The 19,658-nt window shown below is 35.4% G+C and overlaps 1 protein-coding gene across 7 annotated transcripts in view; it reads left to right on the top strand.

Annotated features, from left to right (window-relative positions):
• RUNDC3B (RUN domain containing 3B) overlaps positions 1–16,994 on the top strand; it is a 155,846-nt gene extending 138,852 nt beyond the window's left edge. For all 7 annotated transcript variants that reach the window (XM_063100344.1, XM_063100345.1, XM_063100350.1 and 4 more), the window contains one exon: positions 16,849–16,994. In XM_063100344.1, the coding sequence (XP_062956414.1) occupies positions 16,849–16,994 (146 nt within the window). The remainder of the gene's footprint in view (positions 1–16,848) is intronic.
• Positions 16,995–19,658: the final 2,664 nt, after the last annotated feature.

Raw genomic sequence — 19,658 nt, forward strand, 5'->3', positions numbered from 1 at the left:
AATGGACAAAAAATAAGTAAGGATATAAAAGATTTAAACAACATAGTCAATAAGGAACTTTATACCCTGATAATAGATAATATACTTTCTTCATAAATACAGATGAAACAATCACAAAATATATTAGCTCATAAAGAGAACAATAAATTCGTAAAGTAAAACATTACAAACTGTACTCTCTGATCACAATGTAAAAGACCTAGAAATAATTGCTAATTTTTTGTTTGTTCAAAAAAGCCCTTCCATATGTGGGAGCTAAGAGAGAAAAAGGAAGGAAAGAAAAACCACAGTACTGTGTTGGAGTTCCAGACAGAGAGAACATTCCTTGGGCTACAAAGTGGAGTGGGGGTGAAAGGGGGAGGGAGAGGGAGGTTGGGGATAATTGGGTGGAGGACATTGGGTACAAATGCAGTTTGTGGTAATGGGTATGCTGCCAGTATGAATATGGCCCTCAAATCATGGGCATTAGGGGTGACACTCAGCTTTGTATCTCATGAATATTCATAACCAATAAAAGCAAAAACAAAAACAAAAAAACCAAAAGGGCCCTTCCACCTGGAAATAAATAAGCCTTCTATTAAACAGCTCTTTATAGGGAAATACAAGCTGAAATTATGAATGTCTAGAAAATAATGACAATGAAAACTTGGCATATCAGATTTTGTGAGATTGACTTAAAGCAATAATCAGAGGAAAATTCATCATTTAAATACATTTATCAATAAATATGAAAGAAGATAAATGAATTACATTTTGCAACTCAAAAGGCTGGAAAAAGAACAAAGTAACCAAAAGCTCAAAGAAGTAAATAAGAAAGATAAAGCCAAAAATAAGTGAGATTGAGAATAGAAAAACAGTAGATCTAATCAATAAATCAAGAAATCTGTTAGTTTTTAAAGTTACAATTAGAGACATAGCTAATTTTAATCACAAGAGGGAGAAGGCACAAATAAATAAAAATAATTGACAAGGTAAACAATCATCAAAAAAGAAAAAATTAAATCATAAGAGACTACTTTGCAGACCTCTATGCAAATGAACTTGAAACTCTACATGAAATGGATAGTTACCTGTGTAAATACACTTTACCCAAACTGGACCCATTAGAGACAGAAAGATTAAACAGGCCAATTTCTAGAAAAGAAATAAAGTCATTAAAGAACTACTTCACAGAAAAGGGGAGGCCCACATGGTTTTTGAAGGGAATTCTGCCTTAACGTCAAAGACCAAATATTCCCAATGCTTCATAAATCATTTCCAAAGCACAGGAAATAAAGGAAAACTTTATAATTATTTTAGGATATAGGTATTACTTGATAAATATAGTAATAAAAATAAAAAGAAAATTATAGACCAATATTACTTATGGATATAAATACAAAAGTTTTAAATAGTATAAAAGTGAACAGAATCCAGCAACACATAAAGAATATTATACACCACAACCAGGCGTATTTATTCCAGGAATGTGAGCTTGATTCAATATTAGGAGATCCATTAACGTAATACACCACATTAATAGATCTGAGACAGAAGAGGCTATCACCATAGATACCTAAAAAGCCTTGGACAGACTTCAACACTTGTGTGATAAAAACAGTCAAGAAAAAAGAACTGAAGAATACTTTCTTTTTCCTTTATTTTATTTTATTTTTTTAACTTCTCAATATACATTGTAGTTAATTTTCGTGACCCTTTACCTGTTCCTCTTCCGCCCTCCCACTTTCCCTACCCCCATCATATCTGTTCACTTGTCTTAACAAGTTCAAGGAATCGTGATTGTTGTGTCTTCTTCCTCCTTCACCCTTTGGTTGTGTTTATTTATTTATGTACTTATTTAATTTTAGCTCCCCAAAATAAGTGAGAACATGTGGTATTTCTCTTTCTGTGCCTGACTTGTTTCACTTAATATAATTTTCTCTAAGTCCATCCATGTTGTTGCGAATGGTAGTATTTCATTCTTTTTTATAGCAGAGTAGTATTCCATTGTGTAGATATACCACACTTTCATTATTGATTCATCTGATGATGAACATTTGGGCTGGTTCTAACTCTTGGCTATTGTAAATAGTGCTGCAATAAACATTGGAGTACAGGTATCACTTTGACATGATGATTTCCATTCCTCTGGGTACATTCTCAGCAGTGGAATAGCTGGGTCATGTGACAGTTCCATCTGTAATTGTTTGAGGAACCTCCATACCATTTTCCATAAAGGCCGCACCATTTTGTAGACCCACCAACACTTATGAGAGTTTCTTTTTCTCTGCAACTTCTCCAGCACTATCATCCTCAGTCTTTTAGAAATTAGCCATCCTGCCTAGAGTGAGATGGTATCTCAAAGTGTTTTGATTTGCATTTCCCAGATGCTGAGTGACGTTGAGAATTTTTCATGTGTATGTTGGCCATTCGTATATCTTCCTTTGAGAAATGCCTATTCAGCTCCTTTGCTCATTTTTTAATTGGGTTATTTGGGTTTTTTTGCTGTAAAGTTGAGTTCCTTGTATATTCTGGATATTAATCCTTTGTCAGCTGTGTATTTTGCAAATATTTTCTCCCACTCTGTAGGTTGTCTTTTCATTCTGTTGATTATTTCTTTTGCTGTGCAGAAGGTTTTTAGTTTGATATAATCCCATTTGTTTATTTTTCCTTTGGTTTACTATGCTTTTGGGGTCATATTCATGAAGTCTGTACCCACTTTTACTTCTTGGAGTGTTTCCCTTATGTTTTATTTAAGAAGTTTATTGTTTCACAGAGTATATTCAATTCTTTAATACATTTTGTGTTGGTTTGGGATGTGGTGAGAGGTATGGGTCTAGTTTCATTCTCCTACATATGAATATCCAGTTTTCCCAGCACTATTTGCTGAAGAGGCAGTCTCTTCCCCAGTGTGTAGATATGGTGCCTTTGTCCAAGGTCAGATGGCTGTAGGTGTATAGGTTGATTTCTAAATTCTCTATTCTATTCCATTGATCCGTGTGTCTGTTTTCATGCCAGTACCATGCTGTTTTGGTTATTATAGCTTTGTAATATAGTCTAATGTCAGGTAGTGTTATGCCTCCAGCTTTATTTTTTTGCTCAGGATTGCTATGGCTATGCATGGTCTTTTGTTATTCCATATAAATGTCTGGATATTTTTTTCCATTTCTGAGAAAAATGTCATTGGAATCTTCATGGGGATAGCATTGAATTTGTAGATCACTTTGGGTAGTATGGACATTTTCACTATGTTGATTCTTCCGATCCAAGAGCATGGGATGTCTTTCCATCTTCTTGTGCCCCCTTTAATTTCTCTCAAGAGTGGTTTGTAGTTCTCTTCGTAGATTTTTCACTTCCTTGTTGAACTTTATTCCTAAGTATTTTATATTTTTGGTGGCTATTGTAAATGGGCTAGCTTTCTTGATTTCTTTTTCTGCATGTTCATTGTTGGAGTACAGAAGTGCTACTGATTTTTGCATGTTGATTTTGTATCCTGCAACTTTGCTGAAATCATTTATCAACTCTGAGCATTTTTTTGTAGAGGCTTCAGGCTGTTCAATATATGGGATCATATTATCTGCAAACAGGGACAGTTTGACTTCATCTTTTCCAATCTGGACCCTTTATTTCCTTCTCTTCCCTGATTGCTCTGGCTAGTACTTCCAACACTATGCTGAATAGGAGTGATGAGAGTGGGCATCGTTGTCTAGTTCCTGTTATTAAGGGGAAAGCTTTCAGCTTTTCCCCATTCAGGGTGATATTGGCAGTGGGTTTGTCATATATGGCTTTAATTATGTTGAGATACTTTCCCTCTATACTTAACTTATAGAGGGTCTTTGTCATGAATGAGTGCTGAATTTTATCAAATGCTTTTTCAGCATCTATAGAGATGATCATATGGTTTTTGTCTTTCCTTTTATTGATATGATGTATCACATTTATTGATTTGCGTATGTTGAAGCAAGCTTGCATCCCTGGGATGAATCCCACTTGATCATGGTGGATAATTTTGTGTATGTGTTGTTGTATTCTGTTAGCTAGTATTTTATTGAGGATTTTTCCATCTATATTCATCAAGGGTATTGGCCTGCAGTTTTCTATTTTTGGTGCATCTTTGTCTGGTTTTGGTATCAGGGTGATGTTTGCCTCATAGAATGAGTTTTGGAGAATGGCCTCTGTTTCAATCTTTTGGAACAGTTTGTAGAGAACTGCTATCAGTTCCTCTTTGAAGGTTTGGTAGAACTCTTCAGTGAACCCATCCGGTCCTGGGATTTTCTTTGTTAGGAGCCTTCTGATAACAACTTAAATATTTTTTATTGTTATTGGTCTGCTCAGATTTTCTATATCTTTTTGGCTCTGTTTTGGTAGTTTGTATGTGTCCAGAAATTTATCCATTTCTTCCAGATTTTCAAATTTTTTGGCATATAGTTGTTTATAGCAGTCTCTAATGATTTCTTGTATTTCTGAGGTATCATGCTTTATATCACCTTTTCCCTTCCTAATTTTTATTATTTGGGTCTTCTCTCTTCTTAGTTAGCCTTGCTAAATGTTTGTCAATTTTATTTATCTTTTCAAAAAACCAACTTTATGTTTAATTGATCTTTTGTATCATTTTTGGGGTTTCTGTTTCATTTAGTTCTACTCTGATCTTAGTTATTTCTTTCTGCCTACTAATTTTGGGTTTGGATTGTTCTTGTTTTTCTAGATCTTTGGGGTGAAATGTTAGGTTGTTTATTTGCCATCTTTCCATTCTTCTGAAGTAAGCATTTAATGCAATAAATTTCCTCCTTAGTTCAGCTTTTGCAGTATCCCACAAGTTTTGGTATGAAGTGTCATTGTTTTCATTAGTTTCAAGAAACTTTTTGATTTCCTCTTTAATCTCTTCTTGGACCCATAAGTCATTAAGTAGAATGTTGTTTAATTTCTATGTGTTTGTATAGTTTCCAGAATTTCGTTTGTTATTGATTTCTAATTTTAATCCATTGTGATCGAAAAAAATACGTGGAATAATTCCAATTTCTCTGAATTTGTTGAGACTTGCTTTATGACCTAACATGTGGTATATCCTGGAATGTTCCATGTGCTGATGAGAAGAATGAATATTCTGAGGTTGTTGGATGGATTGTTCTGTAGATATCTGCCAAGTCCAGTTGGTCTAAAGTGTTGTTTAGATTTTGTGTTTCTCTATTGATTTTTTGCCTAGATGATCTGTCCAATGTTGAGAGTGGGGAGTTCAGGTCCCCTGCTATTGTGGTGTTAGTGTCTATCTCATTCTTTAGATCTAATAGTGTTTGTTTTATAAATCTGGCTGCTCCGACATTGGGTGTTATATAGTTATGATTGTTATGTCTTTTTCATGGATAGAGCCTTTTATCATTATATAATGGCCTTCTTTATCTCTTTTTATGGTTTTTGCTTTAAAGTCTATTTTATGTGATATAAGAATAACTACTCCAGCTCGTTTTTCATTTCTATTTGCATGGTATATCTTTTTCCATCCTTTCACTCTTAGTCTATGTGTGTCTTTACAGGCGAGGCGAGTCTCTTGAAGGCAGCATATTGTTGGGTCCATCTTTTTAATCCAGTCAGTCAGTCTGTGTCTTTGAGTGGGAAATTTAATCCCTTCACATTTAGAGTTATTATTAAAAGGTGTTAATTTACTCCTAGCATTTTATTGATTTTGTTAAGATGTCTTAATTATCTTTTGTTCCATTCTTTCTGAAGTTCTGTTTGTCTTCTGTATTTGTTGGTGTCTTAGGGTGGCAGGTAAACTTTTTTTTTCTTTATTGTTAGCATTTTTGTTTTACTGGTAGGTTTTGCTCTTTCTTGAGTATTCATGGCAGTGATGATTGTTTTTCAGGTATCAAACCCAGTACTCCCTTGAGAATTTCTTGTAAGGCTGGTCGTGTGGTAGTGAACTCCTGGAATTTTTGTCTGTCTGTGAAATATGCTATTTGACCTTCACTTTGGAAGGATAGCCTTGCTGGGTAAAGTATTCGTGGCTGGCAATTTTTGTCCTTTAGTGTTTTGAATATATCATCCCGTTCTTTTCTGTCTTTTAGGGTTCCTGATGAAAAGTCCAATGTTAGTCTGATTGGGGCTCCCGTATAGGTGACTTGCCGCTTCTCTCTTGCAGCTTTTAAGATTCTGTCTTTGTCTTTGAGTTTTGCCAATTTGACTATAACATGTGTTGGAGAGGACTTTTTTGGATTGAGGATGTTTGGGATCTTTGGGCCTCCTGAATCTGAAGATCTGTGACTTTCCCTGTACCTGGGACGTTTTCTGCTGTTATTTAGTTGAATATGTCTTCAGTGCTATTTCCTTTTTCCTCCTCTTCTGGAATAACCATGATTCAGATATTTGAGGGCTTAAGCTTGTCTGTTATCTCTCTTAGGTTTTCTTCAATTTTTAAAATTCTTTTTTCTTTTTTCTGGTCTGCCTGTGTTAATTCAAACAGCCTGTCTTCAGGGTCTGAAATTCTCTCTTCTGCTTGTTCTAGCCTGCTGGTTAGACTCTCTGTTGTGTTTTTTATTTCGTTGAATGAATCCTTCAGCTCCATAGGGCATTGATTTCTTTGTACGTTTCTTCTTTCAGGTCCTGTATATTTTTTCTCATTTCATTGTGTTGTCTAACTGAGTTTTCTTGTATCTCATTTGGTTTCCTTAGAACTGTTGCTCGAAATTCCTTGTCAGTCATTTCAAGAACTTCCTGTTCTATAGGATCTAGTGCTTTGAGAGTTATTATTTTCCTTTGGTGGTGATGTACTTTCTTGATTTTTCATATTTCTGGTATCTTTCCTTTGGTGTTTAGTCATCATGGCAGGGGGTATCACAGTCTATTCATTCTACCCTGATGTCTGGCCTGGATCCTAAAAGGACTGCCAATTCTGGGCAGCAGGAACTAGCCTGGGCTGGGGGTCCAGTGGCACCTGCCTGTTCTGGCATGGCTGGCTTGATGTGTGTGGGTATGGCAGCTCTCCGGCCTCTCTGGATAGCAAGGACTGGCCTGGGATGGGGGTCCCACAGTGCCTACCTGTTTTGGCTCAACTGACTCGGGGCATGTTGGCCTGGCAGCTCTCGGGCCTCTCTCTGAAGAGCATTTTCTTTACATGAGAGAGAGAGAGAGAGAGAGAGAGAGAGAGAGAGAGAGAGAGAGAGAGAGAGTGTGTGTGTGTGTGTGTGTGTGTGTGTGTGTGTGTGTGTGTGTGTGTGTCTTTTTCCTAAAACTAGTATCTTAATGGAGAAATACTTAGATAGGGAATAAAGTAAAGATACCCGTTGATTTCATCACTATTTAACATTATACTAGAGGTATTAGGTTGTGCATTTAGAGAAGAAACATCAAGTCCTGACATGAGAATTGGATTTTTATAGATAGTTTCATGAACCTGGAAAACACTAGAGAAATAATAATACTAAATTAGACAATAAAAGTAGTCCTGCAAACTATCAGGATATAAATTTATCACATAGAAATCAATAGCTTTCACATACACAAACAGTAACCAGTAAATAATCTAATGTAGAGAAAAACAATTTAAATAGCAACAGAGAAAATAAAATACTTAAATTTTCCAAATTTCTTTCTAAATTTATTCTAATGTGAGGAAAACTATAGGACATTCTTAAAAGACACAAAAGCAGACTTGAGAAAATCAAAAGAAATGCTTTTTTGAGTTTTCTCTAAATTAGTTTAAAGTTAATGAAATCCTACATACCTTTTTACTTTCTAATCCAGCAATCACACATCTAGTACAAAAATATGTATGCACAAGGTTATTATGATCACTTAGTATTCCTTCATATTCTGCACTTTTCCCTGAATGCTTATCACATTTTCAGGTATTTCTCTAGCTATCCTCTTTTTAAAATTTAACTTTTTATTTTGAGACAATTACAGTTTCACATGTAATTGTAAGAAATGCAGAGAAGGGTACAGGGTTTACCCCAGTGGTAACATCTTAGAAAATTATCACACTGTAACAGCCATGATATTGAAATTAATACAATCCACTGATTTAATTTGGATATACATGTACTCATACTGTGTGTAGTTAGTTCTGTTCTGTTTTAGCATGTATGTGCATTTGTGTATACACAACAACAGTTAGGATACAGAACAGTTCCACTGTCACAAGGATCCTGTGTGCTGCCCTTTTGTAACCACACCAACCTCCTTCCCAACCCTACCCTATCTCTGCCCCATCCTGAATCCATGGCAAACACTATTCTCCATTCCTATAATTTTGTTATTTCAAGAGTGCTATATAAATTATACAGTATATATAAGACTATATATGTAGTTTAGACATATAGTGTAAAGACTATTGGGATTGGCTTTTTCCACTCAGCATATTTCCCTTGAGATCTAGCCAAGTTGTAATGTGCATCAATAGTTCATTCCTTTTTATAAATAAAGGTTTTCCATATGGATATCCTGTAGTTCTTTTTTAAAAAAATAACTTACCCATCGAAAGGTATTTGGGTTGTTTTCAGTTTGGCGCTATGAATTTGTTATGAAAATTTCTTTATAGGTTTTTGTGTAAACATAAGACTTCATTTCTCTGGGATAAATACCAAGGACTGCTGTTGCTGGGCTGTATGAAGAAACAGCCAAGCTATTATTCAGGGTGACTATACCAACTTGCATTACCAACAGCAATGTGTGAGTGATCCAGTTTCTTCACATCCTCGCCAACATTTGGTGTTGTCACTATTTTTTATTTTAACCATTCTGATAGATATATAGTGATATCTCATTTTGGTTTTAATTTGCATTTCCTTGATGGCTAATGAAGTTGAACATCTTTTCATGTACTTATTTGCCATCTGTGTCCTATTCAGTGAAATGTTTCTTCCTGTGTTTTGCTTATTCTCTAATTAGATCACATTTCTTTTGTTGCTGAGTTTTGAAAGTTCAACAGATACTTTTAAAATTGACACCTGTAGCTGAAAAAAGCTCAAACATGATGAGTAAAACAATGTGTTTTTCATATTTTCTAAAATTAACCTTTTAAAATATATTAACTCTTGAGGTGAAATATTTTATTGGAAGTTCAACATTTCTTTTACTGTTGTTTCTTTATATTGAATTCCAGTAAAAATAAAATGAAACTTTATTAAAAGACATTCATGATATCGTCCAATTTTATAATATTCTTTCTACCCACTTTTCTTTCTGAATGTAAGCTAGATGATATCTTTAAAATTTCTTGCTGTATGCTGCACTGGTTAAATTCCTTATAATGAATGTCTTTAACAAGCACAATAGATGGGTTTTTCCTTTTTAAAAGAAACACACAAAAAAAACCCAAACAAAACTGGAAGCCAAATACATCAAGATGTTAGAAGTGGTTAATTTTGGTGGTGGAACTATAAATGATTGTTCCTTTTACATACTTAATGCACGTTAATATTTTTGATTAACATCTCCATCTGAAGAGTCTTTAAAAAATGAAGATTTGTTAATTATGACTTGAAAAAAATAGCAAAGAAAGTGTTTTTTCCTTATGTCCTTTCATAGTCCCCTTACACTCCTCAAGGACATATTTTAACAAATATTATAGTAAAAAGGCATAAAACAAAAAGCAACTCTATATTCCTATTATTAAATAAAAGAAATTTTCAGAAGTTAAAATGTACTGTAATCACACTGATAGAAAAGGGTGACAAATGATCTTTTTTAAAATTTTAATTTTTTTATTGAATCAAAATTGATTATACATATTTTGGGGGTTCAACATTGAGATATGTTGATCTAGTCAATATTACTAGCATATATATTGTTACAAATCGTAATTATTCTTTATGCCCCTTGTCCAATCTCTCCCCATCTTCCTCTCTCTCCCCCCACCCCCTCTAATTACCCTAGATTTCTTCTCTCCTTCTGAAAGAATAATGGTTACTCTGTTTTGCTGCCTAGATGATCTGTCCAATGCTGAGAGGTGTGATCAGGTCCCCCAGTATTATCATAGAGCAGATGCTTCTTTTGTCACTCTGAAATGGGCTTTGTGGAAAGAGACATCCTCTTCTTTATCTCTGCTGGTGACTCTCCTTGTGTCAGTGCACTCCAGTGGTTGACAGACCATCTGTGGGGTGGTTTTGTCATATAGCCACTTTCGTGGCAGCCATGGTTATTGTGGTGGCTGTGGTGGGCCACCCACATGGAGGTGATGTTTTTGGCATGCTCCTTGGCACTGGTAGTGTGCCTCGTTGTGGGGTGTGTCTGGTCCCTGACTCCATGCCTCAAGTCCCCAGGCAGGCCCCGAGATGCTGGCATGGTGTGCCTGGTTGTGGGGGGGGGGGGTCCAGTCCCCAGCTCCATACCCCGGGCCCCCGGGTGGGGCCATGAGGTGCTGGTGGTGTGCCTGGTTGTGGGCGGGAGTCTGGTCTCTGGCTCCATACCTTGGGTCACTGGGCAGGCCATGAGCCACTGGCATGGTGTGCCTGGATGTGGGTATGGGGTCAGGTCACTGGCTCCATGCCTTGGGTCAATGGGCAGGCTCCGAGGCACTAGTGTGGTGTGCCTGGTTGTGGGAGGGGGTTCCGGTCCCTTCCTCCATGACTCAGGTCCCTAGGAGGGCCCCAAGGCACTGGTGCAGTGTACCAGGTTATGGGAGGGTGGTCCAGTCCTCTTCTCCATGCCTCTCCCTGGGTGGGGCCCGAGGCACTGGCATGCTGAGCCTGGTTGTGGGAGGGGGGTCTGGTCCCCGGCTCAAAGCCTCCAGTTCCCAGACAGGCCCCAAGATGCTGGTGGTGTGCCTAGGCCGGAACTAATTTTTTGTCTTTTGCTTACTTCTAGTATGGGGGAACTTCCTGTGGGAACCAGTACTTGAGGTGTGTGGTTTAGCTAAATTGCTGCTTTGCTGCTGTTTCCCTACGGAGGGCTTTTTGTGCAGCTCAGGGTTTAATGGTTGTTCTTACATGTACTTCCCATTCTCCAGAGACCTGGTGGATCTGGGTTGTGTAGAAACTCTGATCTGGGCCTAAGTTTTTTCATCAAACTGCACCCTATACAATTCTGCATTCCTGACCAGTCTCTTCTAAGTGGTCCTGTGCTGATTGGGTGGCAGGTTGGCTGTCCTTGCTGTGTCCCAGTGATCTCCCAGTGGGTCTGTCTCCCCCACCACCTGTGCTACAAACACTTCCCATGGGATGGGACCTGCACTGATCCCTTGTGATGACTCACCAGCCTATGAATGGCTCGCTTTTTTCAGTTGTTCTGGCTCCTCACTCCTGAGTGGGTCCACGGGAACCATATTAGTGGTCTTGCTCTCCTGGGGGCTGCCAAGGCCCTCTTCTCCCCTGATGCCTCCAAGTAACTCCATCTGAAGGGCACAGCTGCAGCTTCTGCTGGCTCTTGCTCCCTGTGCTCATCAGCTCCAGCCTTAAAGTGGCTGTGGCCCGAAACTCTCAGAGCAGTTTTTTCTTTCTCTCACCGTGGTTTCTCCCACCTTCATGAACTCCGTAGGTCTCTCCTCCTCTTCCCCTGAGCTCCAGCAGCCCCAGCTTGGCTGATGTTACATTTTTATAGTTGTAAATTGGTTGATTGGTGGGAGAGAGTGACGCCATGAACCATCTATTCCACCAGTTTGCCTGGAATGCCTGAGAAATGATCATTTTTTAAAGAAGCTATTTATTTATTTTTATGTTTATTATTATTATTATTATTTTTTGGTGGCTTGCCAGTCATGGAGATCTGAACCTGTGACTTTGGTGTAATAAGGCCATTATCTAACCCACTGAACTAACTGGCCAGCTTTAAGAAGTATTTACTAAGACCCTCATATGTAATAGGCATTATGGTACTAGCTCCTGTATTTCATCAAATCTTAGATGCCCTGGGTTTTAAGATACACCATTATTTTTTTTGTTACACATGTACAACTGTGGTATTGATATACCATTATTTTATGTACTACTAAAAAGGAAAAAAGAAAATGCCAACAACTAAAGTATGTCATGCTTCCATATCTCTTAGTACTTTTATATTTTAGAGATTTTTAACCTTTTTAACTTAAATATAATTCACATAACATAAAATTGACCATTTGTGTTCAAATAAGAGGCAATTAGAAAATTCAGTGTCGTGCAACCATCACCACTATCCAATTCCCGAATATTGTCATCACCCAAAGAAAGAAGCTCTGTACCTATTTAGTATTCAGTCCCAATTCCCTCTCTCCTGTTCCCTGGAAACTACTAATCTACTTTCTGTTTGGATTTATCTATTCAGAATATTTTATAAAATAAAATCATACAATATGTAGCTTTTAAAAAAGATGTGGCTTCTTTGACTTAGTATGTTTTCAAGGTTCATCCCTGTGTCAGTGCTTCATCCCTTTTTATGGCTGAACAATATTCCTTTGTATGGATATACCATAATTTGCTTAATTATTTATCAGATGGACATTTAGGTTGTTTCTACTTTTTGACTATTACGAGTAATGCTGCTATGAAGATTCATGTACAAGTTTTTGTGTGAATATATATTTTTATTTCTTTTGGGTATATACCCAGGAATGGAATTGGCTGGATCATATGTTTGACCATTTGAGGAACTGCCAACCTGTTTCCCAAAGTGTCTACACCATTTACAGTCCCACAAGCAATGTATGAGAGTTTCAGTTTCTCTATAATCTTACCAACACATGTTATTGTCTGCCTTTGATTATAGCCATCCTGACAGGTGTGAAGTGTAGTATCTCATTGTGGTTCTGATGATTTATATTTTCCTAAGGAGTAATGATGTTGAACACCTTCTCATGTGATTAGCCATTTGTATATCTTGGAGAAATGTTTATTCAAATCCTTTGACCATTTTAAATTACATTGTGTGTCTTTTCATCGATATGTAATAGTTTATGTATATTCTGGGTACTAGACCCTTAACACATAGATGATTTTCAAATATTATATCTCATTGAGTGATGTCTTTTCACTTTCTTATTAGTATTGTTGGACTCACAAAGTTTTTAATTTTGATTGTGGTCCTTTTTGTCTAGTTTTTCTTTTGGTTGCTTGTGCTTTGGGTGTCATACCTAAGAAACTATTGCCTAACCCAAGGTCATGCCAATTTATTCCTATGTTTTCTACTACGAGTTTTATAATTTTTTTTAAGCTTTTACATGTAGGTCTTTGATCCATTTTGAGTTAATTTTTGTATTTAGTGTGAGTGAAGGGCCCACCTTTATTCTTCTGCATGTAGTTATCCAGTTGTCCCTGCATCATTTGTTGAAAAGACTATTTTTTCCCCTCCTGAATGGTCTTAGAACCCTTGTTAAAATCCATTGACCATACAAGTATGGGTTTATTTTTGGACTCTGAATTGTTCCATTGGTCTGTATGTCTATGCCAGTACCACACTGTCTTGATTACTTTATAGTAAGTTTTGAAATCAGGATGTTTGGGTCCTACTCAACTTGATCATTTTCAAGACTGTTATTCCACTTGTTCATTTTCAAGACTGTTTTTGGCTATTTGGGGTCCTTTGCATTTTCATATAAATTTTACAATCAAGTTGTTGTTTCTCAAAAAAGGCAGAATTTTGATGGGGAATACATTGAATCTGTATATATTTGGGGAGTACTGCCATCTTAATATTATCTTCCAATCCATGGAAAGATGGGATATTTTTCTGCTAATTTAGATCTTTAATTACTTTCAACAGTATTTATTGTTTTCAGTGTATAACTCTTGTACTTTTTTGGTTAAATTTATTCCTAAGTATGTTATTCTTTTAGATGCTCTTGTAAATGGAATTGTTTTCTTAATTTTATTTTTAGATTGTTCATTGCTTCTTTTAGACTGTAAGCATAGATTTTGAAAATTATACTTTGTTCCTCTGTATAAAAGGAAAAAAAATTCAAATGCCCAAGGTATTCCCAGAACTTCTTTATGTTCAGAGTCCATCTCTTCTGAATTATTTTTTGAATTAAAACTGTCAGTGACCATGTCTTTCCTCACAGTAGCATTCTCTGTGCCAACAGTGAACCATTTCCTCAAACAATACTCCACTGTTGTAGGAATTTTCTTTCAAGCTGCCAATAAGCATCCTGCACATTTTTATGCAGACATTGTCCTATTTGTCTAAGTTATAGTTTCATTTTCTTCTTCAGTTAAATCAGATTCTTCTGGAAGTTAAACAGCTTCTCTTCCAAGGCCATAGAAATTTTTTGAAAAATTGATCTTTGACATCTTAAAAATCTTTCATGATGAATGAATCAGTCACACTAATTGCATGTTGCCTCAAAATTTCTTTCTTCTGGGGAATTTCTTCTGCCCCAGTTGCATCTTGGCATGTGATAAGCAACTCTTTTGCATATGTCACTTCATCTACTTGCAGAGTATTTTCACCTTCTTAAAGATTTCTTTTTACAAACACTTTGCATTATTTTTTAAGAAAATATGAATTGCAGTAATTCCTGTAACGATGAATATTTGCTTCAGTAATATGATATGTACTTCCAGCTATCTGTTTTCATGCTTTTCTGTGAACAAATAACTTTTCATTTTAAGGCCAAGTTATAATGTTTTTTAAAGGTGTTTTAAGCAGCATGTAAACTTGGCTCTCGTAATACCAGTCACACAAGTAACTCAAAGTGATAAATTAACATGAATACCTGTGACCAAGTTAACACACGTACATGCAAAAGCAACTGTCACAACTCCCTCCTGGCCAACTACAACAGACATTGGTTCCAATAGTTTGAAATTTTATTGCATTAATTAAGTGATAACCACACCTTTTGTCTAAAACCACTGTTCACAAAAAGGTGACATGGTCCTTACACAACAGTTTAATATAAATTTTTTTCTTTTATTTATGGGTTTATGATGGAGCCTAAAGAATTTCTTTAGGCATTCCTTAAAATTATGATACATATTCACCGACCCTCCCTGTCCCCATTGACTCCCTCCTTCTCACCCCAAACTTTTCTTCCTTAGAGTTGGTGATCTCACCATTCTCTTACAGTTCTAAAAACCTACTGAGTCATTCATGGCTGCTCCCACTTAACATTGAATTTCATTATAAATTTCATTACTTTTTTGAGGCAGATTCAATGGAAAGGTCCCTTTTGTTATTAAAAACAAACTGAAAACTGGCTCAGTTTTGGATAGAGTTCTTACAGTAATTTAGCTGACATATGCTTTATTTGTTGCATTGTGTAAATTATCTTCTGAGAAACGTGAACCCAGATCTTAATTGCATACCGCCTCTCCTGTTTCTCAAGAGTCACACACATTAAAAAAAAATCACTAATTGTATAACAGTGTTAGAACACTGCAGGGTAAAAGAGATTTTAAGGCCCCCTAGGGAAAAACATTTTGATGAAAAAATTGGGGGTAATGAAAATTTTGGATATAGTGGTGATGGTTGCACAATAGTGTTTATGTAATTAGTGTCTCTGAATTTTACATTCAAAAATGGTTAAAATAGTAAATTACATGTTTTATATATATGTATTTATCACAATAAAGAAATAGTTATATACATATACACGTATACATAATTAGCTTTAAAAGATCCAGGGCCAGTATATGAAGAGGAAATCTGGAGAGACTACCTGAACAGTTGAGTCCTTGGAGCATTTAGCAAGAACTCCAGAGTGTTGATTTTATCCTGAAGTGAGTCCTAATCTTAAATATTAAAAGGTTCTTAGAATATCTGTACCTTTTGATCCTAACATATGATCAACATTTCAAATCTGACTGTAACAACTGCTTTTCCGTATCTTTTCCTAACACTTGTATTTTCCTGTATTTTACTGGTCAGCAAAACTATGATGTTAGCATAGCCACTCATCTTTTGTTATCTGTTCCCATTTTACAAAGGAAAGAAAAGGCTCAAAGGTGATGCCCTGCCTAAGATCACAGAACTAAAAAGGACACAGGAGCTATACTGAGTCCCAGTGCATTTCCACTGAATCATCATTCATTAATTATATAGTTATTTAATAAGCATCTACGGTGTGCTAGGCACTGGGAATATAGTAAACAAAGACCATGTCCTTTCTCAAAGAGTTTACAGGCTAATAAAGGAGAGAGAAATTCCACAATTACCACACATTATGACAAGGTGGGGCAAGTACAAAGGACTATGGGAATAATTCAGAGGGGCTGTTTGAAACAATGTAAAATATTTAAAAACATCTGATGTCTAGCTCAGCTTACACTTCTACAACTACCTGAGTAACACCTAAATTTTCAATCTTTGTAAACCTTGTAATTTTCAAAGACCTTAGCCTTTTGTAGCTGGTATTTGCACATTGTGGGTTGAAAAATACTCAGCTCTATAAAGAACTTATTTTATCTCAGCTGTGGAAACAGACCTTGTACCATTCTTCCTTCATGGATCTACTGAAGTCCAACACTTAACAAAGTTCCTGATACATAGTAGATTCTGAATAAATGTTCAAAAAGTAAGTTTCCCAAAATCAAGCCTTCATATTGAGTTGGGGGATCCAATCTGACCAGGATCAACATGCTTCTAATGCATTATTTTACCTAAGTATGGATTTTCTGGTATTTCTGTTGCCTGGGCACTGTTTCTGTTATTCAGTTTAGTTTATTATTATCCTTTACTAACCAAACCTGTTCTCCAAAAAAGGTAAACTTTTAATTTTTGCACTAAAACATGGTATCTCAAACTTTCACATCTCGAACTTTTATGAGAAGCACGAATAATCTTGTGTAATGTTTTTTAAGGCTGGTGTTGAAACTGCTGAAAGATCAAACATGTTGAGTTACAGATCTTTGACTTCATAGATATATTTGCAATATCTTATAAAGTATGGAGGTTTCTAGTGGTTTTAGGATCTTACTGGTATTTTTTAAGGGCAATTAATTGTTATTTTATCCTAATTTTCAGGTAAAGAAGATACTCCCTCATTACTTGGTCTGTGTGGGTCTCTAACATCAGTGGCAAGTTACAAGTCTCTAACTAGTCTAAAATCTAATGACTACCTTGCAAGCCCTACAACAGAGATGACAAGTCCAGGCCTAACTCCATCGTGAACATTTTTATGTAAAAGCCAAAAGTTTTTATGTTGTAAATGTTCAATGTACATAAGTTTGACTGCTGGGAAGACCTTTGAAATTTTATATTGTTCTGGCACATGTCTGGAATTTTATTGCTTAGAGAGTTCAGTCTACTCCATGTAAACTTCTAAGTGAAAATCATAATGATCCTGCTATTTTTCATTTTAAAAATTCTTATATTTATCATTGAGGAAGTTTAAAAATAGGCTTTAAAAAACTTCCAAAGATCCCCCAAATGAATAATTCATTGCAAATTGTACATATTTATTATTCAGCTGATTTTTATATATTTGTTTAAATGTATCTTAGTGGCCAAAGACTGAGTTCAAGGTTTTATTCCAGAGACTCAAGCCATGTATTTTCTTTCACTCTTTTATTCAGTGATTAAATTTTCAAAAAAGGATGGCTTATTAATTTCATTTTTCCATTAATTTCTTCCTCAGTTCTAATGTTTAAATGCCTTGTTTTTAATATTAGGGGATGGTTCTCAGCTATACTTTCAGTGGCTTATTCAGCTTTTCTTTAACATTTATCATGCAGTATCAACTTAATATTCCACTTAACATTTTATAAATTTTGTAGGAATGTGCCTTTTAAGGCAGTTACTGACTTAATTTGTAAGGGTAATAGGGAAAGTATTTTATAGTATTTTAGGCTGTTTAGGTAAAAGGAATAAATTTATCTTTGTTTTCCAAAGATTTTCTTAAAAGGTTATCAATTTAAAAATGTGATCAGTTGTAAACATTTTTAAATGTAGAACAAATGTTGAAAAATTATCAGGAAAGATTTCAAGTTCAATTAAAGATTTGAGAAGCTTTTAAACAAGGATCAGTCATATAATCACCATACTTAATAATATATATATATATATATATATATATATGTCTAACATACTGTGCTGTTTTTTCTCCCTTGTGTACAGCAGCAATGAATTGCATCATGTGTGTCTTACATCCTCTATCATTAATCATGCCATAATCTCATTTTAAAACTGATGTTAATGTTAAAAGTCCCTACACTTCTGCAGGTAAATTAGTGTTCTTTTTGCAATTTTGGAAACAGTTACATTCATCACTAAAAATTCCACCACAGTCAAAAATAAAATTAGGTATATTTCTATAGTAAGTAATATGAGGAAAACATGATTAGTTGTGCCAAAGAAGTTTTATATATTGTTTACAAGAGGCCACGGTACTTACTGGGGACTTCATATGGCATTTTTGTTTATTAATAAAACATGACATTTAAGCTTAGTAGCTTTGACACACAGGAGGAATGTTCCTCTTAAAACAGTTTACTTCATTAAGAAGCAGCAAGAAGAGCTGACCTTACCATGTTCATTCTTTGTATTAGAAATGCAGGAATGTAAGTGGTTCTCTGCAATATTTATGTATTTGTTTGTTTATTATTTGGTGACTGGCCTGTACAGGGATCCAAACCCTTGACCTTGGTGTTACAAGGTGGCACTAACCAACTAATCTGCAATATTTAGAGTTTAGTCTCATAATTTGGAATTTAAGATAATAAATAGTAATAAGGTCAGTCTTATATGTAAGACAGTCATGACAGTGTCATTTCAGGGACAAAGGACACCTGGAAACCCTTAAAGTAAGTTACCTTAGATGTGCCAGAACATACTCAGAGCTTTAGTCCTTCAGCTTAAGGCTTTAATACCAGTAGAAATGCAAAATTTCTTGAGAAATGCTTCCTTTAATCTATTCTCAATTCTGTATACCTTAATGTAAGTGAGGTATCCAAAGCAGTTTTTAATCAGCATAGGGGATGGAAAGGAGGTATAAAATGAAGACAGTGGAAATTTGGGGAGGAGGGAGTGAGGAATGGATAAGGAAGGGAACTTTGAAAATTTTAGCCTGGCTTTGAACACTATTGCTGCTATCCTAAGAACTGTCAGAATGTTTAAATGCTTCATTATTCATGATCCACTCTCAATTTACATTTATGATCCTTTAGTAATTTTAAAAATTGTTAAATTTTTTCCATACATTTTTATAATGTAGAAGGAAGTGCAAGTTTCCATAATAAAACTTTTCAGACTTGTCTATACAATAACTTGTGCATCTTATGCTGCTAAATGCAGATTTAAACATGACATCTGAGGATCGTGACTTTTCCTCCTTTCTTGGAGCATTTAGTATAAAATTCATCTGCTATTGTGAAATTCAGGTTTCTACACAGTTCATTTCACACTAGTTAGAGGTAGTCTGTTAATGTTTGCATGAGGAAATAATGTGTATCTCAACCTTTAATTTTAGGTGGTAACTCCCCCAAAAAGAATGCTGAGTTATATAACAATATTTCCATATGTGTTTTATTGCCTTGATGTACTATACTTGTTGCATGTATATTAAACATTTTGTACCATGAATCAGTGGTCCTATTTTTTCCTTGACAAAAAGTTACCTGATTCAAGGTGTACACTGAACTTTTGTTTCAACAAATGTGGTACATGTATATTATTTCATACTTAAAATACTAATACGTAAATGGATTTGGAGAAATACTTATTTTAACTCATATCAAATTATTCTTTATTTTTTAAAAAATAACATGATATGCTTTAGAATATGCAACATATCTATTGAAATAGTACACTTTAAAAGTGGTTCTGGCAGTGTTATG

Source organism: Cynocephalus volans, chromosome 6 (assembly GCF_027409185.1).
Source record: "Cynocephalus volans isolate mCynVol1 chromosome 6, mCynVol1.pri, whole genome shotgun sequence".
Taxonomy (NCBI): Eukaryota; Metazoa; Chordata; class Mammalia; order Dermoptera; family Cynocephalidae; genus Cynocephalus; species Cynocephalus volans.